At 35.3% G+C, this 8,003-nt stretch overlaps 1 protein-coding gene across 2 annotated transcripts; it reads left to right on the top strand.

The window, feature by feature from the left end:
• Positions 1 to 356: 356 nt before the first annotated feature.
• Positions 357 to 7,407, top strand: LOC108484106 (peroxisomal fatty acid beta-oxidation multifunctional protein AIM1). 2 transcript variants are annotated; one of them, XM_017787768.2, is made up of 19 exons: positions 357 to 493; positions 566 to 690; positions 823 to 894; positions 1,157 to 1,213; positions 1,329 to 1,385; positions 1,871 to 1,938; positions 2,043 to 2,124; positions 2,245 to 2,300; positions 2,710 to 3,012; positions 3,264 to 3,350; positions 3,569 to 3,743; positions 3,983 to 4,104; positions 4,756 to 4,919; positions 5,194 to 5,448; positions 5,775 to 5,896; positions 5,995 to 6,116; positions 6,293 to 6,441; positions 6,704 to 6,842; positions 7,122 to 7,407. In XM_017787768.2, exons 2-19 carry the CDS (start codon positions 600 to 602, stop codon positions 7,170 to 7,172), a joined length of 2,172 nt encoding a protein of 723 aa, XP_017643257.1. In that variant the 5' UTR covers positions 357 to 493; positions 566 to 599; the 3' UTR covers positions 7,173 to 7,407. The 2 variants fall into 2 exon arrangements, with proteins under 2 accessions (XP_017643257.1, XP_017643258.1); XM_017787769.2 differs by having other exon boundaries at positions 386 to 690.
• Positions 7,408 to 8,003: the final 596 nt, after the last annotated feature.

The following is an 8,003-nucleotide window of genomic DNA, read 5'->3' as shown; positions in this document are numbered from 1 at the left end:
GAGAATTTATCAAAATTAAGAGAAGATACAAAAAGGAGGAGTAAAAAATATGAGGCGTGTATAAGGGAATAAAAAGAGAAAAAATATAAAAAATTTGAAAAAGGTAAATGAGAGAATAAAAAACATGAAAAAGTGCCAAAAAAATTATGAAAAACATACAAAAATTCTGAAGTTAAATAAAAAAAGAAAAGAGAAAATACCATAAGTCCTATAAACAGTGGTTTACTTATTTATTTTTCTCTTTTTTTAAATGGCTCAGATCTAAATATTTTAAATGTAATGGCTATTTTTATTTTACGAAACGTGCCGCAAATTTCACTTCCTGAAAATGTTACTGCAATATTGTTTATTTTTGGTCATATACTGAAATGTTGTTGTTATGATATCATTTATATCAACAAAATATTAAATTTGAACAATTCCAAATCAGAAAGATTGAATTCAACCGAGACGACAAAATAATAGCGGTGGCTCGTCGGCTCTCTAGCTACAGGTCTCTGTGTGGCCTACTCAATCATGTCTAAAATTCAAGCCTCTTTATTTAAACTCCCTTGTCCTTGTCCAGATTAAAAGCAAAGTAAAGGGCAGAAGAAAAAGCAATGGCAATGGCAGTGACGATGGAGGTTGGAAACGATGGTGTCGCTGTCATTTCCATCTCTAATCCTCCCTTGAATATCATCAACGCTGCAAGTATGCTTTAACTTATCACTCCTTTGATCCTTTCACTTATCTATACTATGATTCTCTCTCTCTGTTTTGATGTTTTATTCGTTTAGAAATATATTTATTTATGCTTTTTGTCAAATTTCTGATGGTACACAGTGCTGGCCGCACTGAAGGAGAAGTTCGGTGAGGCTACTAGGAGAAGAGATGTCAAAGCTATTGTTTTGACTGGTGAGCTTTGGAGTTCCTTGCTCATTTTATTGGATGCCTTTTCCTTGAAAAAAAGAAGAAATTATATTAAAACCCATACATAAAAGGATCTGGAGTTTGCATTTAAGTTACGAGACTGATTCTTTCTAATTATAGTTTTTAGTTGTTTGTTGTGAAAATGAACCATAGCATAGTGCAAGCACGGGAAAGGTGGTCATGTTAAAAAGTTGATTTTAATACTGGAGATTTTTTGCTGATTCTTTCGTTCTCATGGTAATTGAAGGCAAGGGTGGAAGGTTTTCAGGGGGTTTTGATATCAATGCTTTTCAGAATCCCAGCGGTATGAGTTCTTCATTGTTGGTTGTCACCTTTTCAATCAAGGTTGTACTTGTTTGCATGTTTTATACGTTTTCTGGAAGTACTGAAGTATGCATCAATAAATGTTGGCATGACAGGTGATACTTCGGATCGAGCAATTGAATCAATTGATCTTGTTCTCAACACTATAGAGGGTGCGTACCTGTCCTTGGCCTTTATGATTTTCTTGAACTTAATACTTCGGATTCACCAAATCCCTTGTTGACATGAAGAAGTGAATAAAGTTCAGTGCATCCAGTATCATGTCAGCTTCTGTACTAAAGAAGGCTGCAGTTCACGCTAGGGAAATACTTTCTAGTTTAAAATTATTATATCACTGGTGGTAATAGCCATATGTCAAGAATAACATATTTGATGACACTAATTCTTTCAGATATCTGATCATAATTGACTCCACTACTCCAAAACTTCCTAAAACATCTCAAGAATATGGAATACACGTATAGACCCTGCCAGGGTTTAAACAACTAACTTGATTTCATAATATCCTTGGTAATACCTAGTTTAGGGTTTAGGGACAAGACATTCTCAGGAAACAGGTTAAATTCATTATTTGTAATTATCCAAAAATGATCTTCTGTAATCTTGAAAATGCTAATGTTGGTCTTCCATAATCTAGATTGCAAGAAGCCAGTTGTTGCAGCTATTGAAGGATTGGCTCTTGGTGGTGGCTTAGAATTGGCAATGGTTTGTATTATCTGCTGAGGAACACTGGTGATTCACTTCTATTGTAGCCACTTTGATTGTCAAATCATAGCTGAATTCTTTCATTCTATTCCAACCTCATACAGGGTTGCCATGCTCGTATTGCTGCTTCAAAAACTCAATTAGGGTTGCCAGAGTTGACACTTGGGGTGATTCCTGGACTCGGAGGTATGGCTGCTTTCTTATGTGGAACTTCAAACATAGCTTTGTTCTTCTGGTGAAATAGTGCTTTCGTTGAGGTGAGGTTTACAAACATTGACTTGTTCTGTAATATGGTTGTTTTTTAAGGTACTCAAAGTCTTCCAAGGCTTGTTGGGGTATCAAAGGCTATTGAAATGATGCTGGTAAGATTGTTATGGGTAGAGCAGAGACATATCATGGTGACTGATCATCATATTAAAATATGTGGTCTTGATTCCTTAATTTTGTGTCATTAGTTTCTTTTGCTTGGTTAGAGGCATCATGCAGTCCTGTTTCTGGTTGGTGATAAAATCTTTGAACTATCATTCATTTCCCACTGGATTTAATTTTGCTCAATGGTTCTGATAGAATGATTATAGAACTCACTGGTGCAAGTAAGCTTTGGAAGTACAAAACCACCATCTTTTCCTTCTTAATACGAGACCCCAACCATGGTTACTTCCTTTTGACATCCATGCTTCTTTCCTGGAACTAATTTTGCATGGTTAAATGATTTATCTAGGCAATTTTTTTGTCATTAAATCTAATTCGGTTTAAACTTACTCTTAACAGTTTTCTAAGTCAATAATGTCTGAGGAAGGAAAGTTGCTTGGTCTTATTGATGAAATAGCAACCTCTGAAGAGTTAGTTAGAGTGTCTCGACTACACGCTTTGGAAATTTCTGACGGATGTAAACCATGGGTGCGTTCTCTCCACAGGACAGACAAAATCGGATCCCTGTCTGAAGCACAGGAGTTGTTAAGAACTGCTAGAGAACAAGCCAAAAGGACAGCTCCAAATATGCCTCAACACCTTGCATGCCTCGATGCCGTTGAGGAGGGCCTTCTCCATGGAGGATATAAAGGGCTTCTAAAGGTATTTTGGTTTGGAGGCCTTGCATTTACTAGACATTAAACATCAACGTTTATGCTGTTTCCTAATGCTAGTAACATCAAGCTGACTATCTCAGGAAGAACCATTTATTTCCACCACAGTATGTTATGTTCGGAGACAACTTTGATTGGATTCTAACCTTTCAATTTTCATTATTTCATCTCGTACAATCTTCTAGTTAATTTGCCTTGCAACATCTGGATTGTAATATATATACATTCTTATTGTAACAGGAGGCAGCAGTGTCCAAAGAATTAGTTCAGTCAAACACTACGAAAGCTCTTACTCATCTTTTTTTCGCCCAACGTGCTACAGCAAAGGTAACTAATGATTCCTAGAATTTGTTATCTCTTTGATTCCCTCTTGCAGTGATTTTGAGTTAAATGATGGATTGAGTTCTAAAAACTGTTCTTGATGCATTGCCATCCTTTTGCAATTAGGGAATCCATTGCTTTTGTTACGAAAGTTGATTGGTTGGTAGTGAGAAATTGTAATGTTTCAGCAGTTCAAAATTTTCCATGAATTTTTGCTTCTTCAGGTGCCAAACATTACTGACGTCGGCCTCAAACCAAATCATGTCAAGAAAGTTGGTATCATTGGTGGAGGCATAATGGGCTCTGGAATTGCTACATCTCTTATCCTTAGCAGCGTAACTGTTTTCCTCAGGGAAATCAACTCTGAATATCTTCTAAAAGGAATGAAAACAGTTGAAGGTGGCTATTACATTGATACATTATGTGCTACATTTGTGAATATTATAGTTTTAAGGATATTATAATATTTGGATGTTAATCTTTACAGAAGGCCTGTTGGAGGGTTGGATTACTGACATATAGTACATTATCACACGAACCCCCCAAAAATTTTATCATATAATTGTAGAATCATACCCAATACTTATGCTTCAATGTGTGTCAAACACAAGTATTACATGTTTTCCTTTTGGTGGCAGCAAATATCCAAAGCCTGGTAGCTAGAGGAAAAGTGACACTGGATAAGGCGAGAAAAGCCCTTTCTATGCTCGAAGGAGTTTCTGACTATTCAGAATTTAAGGAAATGGATATGGTCATAGAGGTGGGATATTTTGTCTTCAGCAGCTCAAAATCTTGGATTGCTTTTCTCTTTGCTAATTTGGTATATCAGAAGATAATCTCAAGTTGGCCAAACAGAATTTTCCTATATTGATCCAGCTCTTCATTTTCCAATGTATATCTGGTCAGGAAAATTGGAAGTGCTCATGACTAGCCAAATATTCATTCCCAATACTTGGACTGGAGTCCAAGGAACATAGGAATTTTCTATTCTTACTCGAGTCTATAGAAGTGTGTATGATCAATCCAATTTAGAACTAGGCGTTTGCTTTCCCAAGCAGCCATCGTTGACCAAAGCCTTCAAGCTATCAGGAAGAAGATTGTGAATAAGAAAACATAAGTGATCTCCTCTAGCATTTCCAGCAACCCAGTCCACACAGGATTTAGCTTCAGAAAAAGCATATGCAACCTGGCACCATCAATCTTTTTTGCAGGACATGATCTGTCCAGAAATTTGAGGCAGAATAAAAATGATCTAATCGAAGTTTTACCTCTGAATTTTTTGTTTATCAAATTTTACTTAGTAACTTCGGTTTTTTATGATATCAGAGGATTTAGAAAATATAAGACGCATATATGCCTAACTATCTTTACTGGCTGAAGTTGTTTACTTCATTATTTATTCCTTTTGCAGGCGGTTATTGAGGACAGTCCATTGAAACAAGAAATATTTAGCGAGCTCGAGAAGGTCTGCTCTTCTCGCTGCATTTTGGCTACAAATGCATCCTCCATTGACCTTAATGTAATTGGAGAAAAGACCAAATCACAAGATCGTATCATTGGGGCTCATTTTTTTAGGTTGTTAAACTTGTTTTAGTTGTATGCTAATGTATTTTTATTACCATCATAATAATCTGACTTACGTATTACATAAAATGAATTGTTTTAACATGAATTTCTGTTAGGTTTGCCTCATCACCTCCACCGTCATCTGGTTTAGTGGAAGCATGTGCTGCTATTAACTGAAATGAATTATATTTTGTTGGACTGACACTAAAATGTTTTTGTATTATCAAAAACTTGACTACTTTGTTATCTGAATGGCTTTTTTGTATGATTCTCTGATGAACAGTCCTGCTCATATAATGCCTCTCCTGGAGATTATACGAACAGAGAAAACTTCTCCGCAAGTTATTCTTGATCTCCTAACAGTTGGGAAAATAATGAAGAAAGTTCCTATTGTGGTTCTTAATTGCACTGGCTTTGCTGTTAATCGAACATTCTTCCCCTATACGCAAATCCCACATCTTTTGGTCCATCTTGGTGTGGACTTGTTCAGAATTGACAGAGCGATCAGGAACTTCGGCTTTCCTTTAGGTCCATTCCAGTATGTTTCTTCCCATTCCCAAAGTAGTTTTTGCGACTTTTGAGTTTAATGTGTATATTGGTTCATGGATAATCTCTTTTATGAGATAGAAAATGGGTGAAATACAAGTACAAACTACATATAGGTCCAAATAGAAATGGTAATGATGATTTTGGCATAATAATAGCAACATTAACTTGTGCAAATCCAGTTGCTCCCACATGCATGGTTTATGTTACTTGTGCCATGCATAATTACTTGGGAAGCTCTATTTCAAATTAATGCATGTAGAAATGCCTTCTGAATGAATAGTGATAATTTATTGTTTTCAATTGCAATACTTGCAGGCTTCAAGACTTGGGTGGATTTAGACTAGTCAAGGCTTCTGGGAAAGAATATGAAAATGCATTCCCTGATCGAACATTCAGGTCTCCATTGACTGAACTTTTGTTGAAAAATGGACGAAATGGTAAAAAGAGTTTTTGGTTTTTCTTTCTGTTCATGTTTTTAATAATTTTTTATTGTCTAGCATTTCGAATCATTGGTTTTTTTTTCTTGGTGTTTTAGGCAAAAGCAACGGGAAAGGATTTTATGTTCATGAAAAAGGAAGCAAGCCAAAACCTGATCCATCAGTGCTACCTATTGTTGATGAATCTAGAAAGTTTATGAATATTATGCCTGGTGGAAAGGTATTTAGCCTTTTATATTTCTTTAAGAAAAAGTTGTATGACATGAAATTTTATACATTTTGGGGGTTCATTCCTCTGCTGGAAGCATTCTGTGTGCCAATGCGTTAAGAACAAAAAAGCCACTCTATATCTTCCGTTGTTTTTCTGATTTATTTTTGTTGGGTCTCATTCAACAGCCTATATCAGTTACAGATGAAGAAATTACCGAGATGGTATTGTTTCCAACGATTAACGAGGCATGTCGTGTTTTGGATGAGGGTGTCGTTGCTCGAGCATCAGACCTTGATGTTGCATCTGTACTCGGAATGAGCTTCCCATCCTACCGGTAACTACTTCGCCACCAATTTTTAGTCTCTGCAACATGAACTCAAGAATAGTCTTTAAAGTTTGGAGAATTTAATGGTTCCATTGTTAACTGCTATAGGATCTGCTATTAAGAATCAGTATTTGCTAATAGTTTGCCTGCCAAATTCAGTCACTATTTGCTATAAGAAAATGAATTTGGTTTCTTGCACTCTCTATGTAATGGTTGGTTACTTGATCTCTTATTTTCACCATGTCTTATAAAACAATCGCTTCGGTTGCAGTGGTGGTATCATGTTCTGGGCAGATACAGTTGGGTCGAAGCATATCTATTTGAGCCTCAAGAAATTGTCAGAAATGTACGGTAGCTACTTTAAACCATCGAGTTATTTGGAAGAAAGAGCCATGAAAGGCATGCCACTGGTAAGAACTAAGAACTCTTATCCTTATTTTAAAGCTTGTTTGAATGGTTCAACAATGTAATTGCTTTAATAATGCACATTAAGTTTCAACTCAATCCAATGTTTATATCATATTGATAAAAAATATGGATCGATCTGCATGATTTGCATAAATAGAGTATGGAATATAACTGTCAGATTAAATACACAAATCGTGAAGAAAAAAGTACAAAAGCATCAAATTAAATTAGTTTTATACTAATGTGATATCTACATTCCTACTCTTCTTTTTCTTTTTCAGAGTGTTGCAGTAGAAGCAAAATCATCTCTAAAATCGAACTCAAAGTTGTAGTCCGACAAAATAATGGCGATGGTTGGATGAAAAGCAGTGTAATACATATGTCTACTTATTGCACGCAAAACTTAAAAAAGGAAAAAGAAATCGGTGTTTGTCCTAGTTTCTGTTAGGATTCAGTTAATTTTTATTCAGTAAAACTCCTATTTTATTGGGATTGAATCAAAAATTCCATTTTATGGGGATTGAATAAAAACTCCCATTTTATTGGGATTCATGATTGTTAGAGGAATTATTGGTTGTCAGTCTTATCTTTAATTTGTTTTACATAGGTTACTTAATTTTAGCTTTATTATGTAAGGCTATATATATAGCTAAGAATGTTTCAATTTCTAGGCATCAAAATTTTCCCATACTTCAGTTTTTATAAGCTTTCTTTTATTTAAAGCATTTTGGTATGAAGAGGGTTGTTTTGCTTTCTTTTATTCCAAATGCTATACCAAAATATGACAATAACAATGATTCTAGTGATTTGTAGTCAAAACAGAGGGTTCTTTTGCTTGTTGAAATTTGATGGACATTAGCATTAGGTGATGCTCACGGTGGAGAATGAAATTCCTGTAGCAACAAAAGGTGTGGTTATGATAAAAGCACAAAAGAACATCAATGATCAGAAGCTAAAACACTTAAAATGAAAGAATATTTTTTTTCAAGCCTGGAATAGTTTGGTCCTAGAGATGATTCTCAGAAAAGATACAACAAATGACATATGGGATTCTAGGAAGTAGAAATATGTAGGTTTCACGTGTGTTGAGTGTGCATAAGAGAGTTTGAGGTACTTCACATGAAGATAGAAGAAAATGTGAATGAGTACAATGCTCAAAACTC

This window comes from Gossypium arboreum, chromosome 6 (assembly GCF_025698485.1).
Source record: "Gossypium arboreum isolate Shixiya-1 chromosome 6, ASM2569848v2, whole genome shotgun sequence".
In the NCBI taxonomy this organism is placed as follows: domain Eukaryota; kingdom Viridiplantae; phylum Streptophyta; class Magnoliopsida; order Malvales; family Malvaceae; genus Gossypium; species Gossypium arboreum.
The sequence above is the reverse complement of the archived record's forward strand: the minus strand, read 5'-3'. Positions and strand labels throughout refer to the sequence as shown.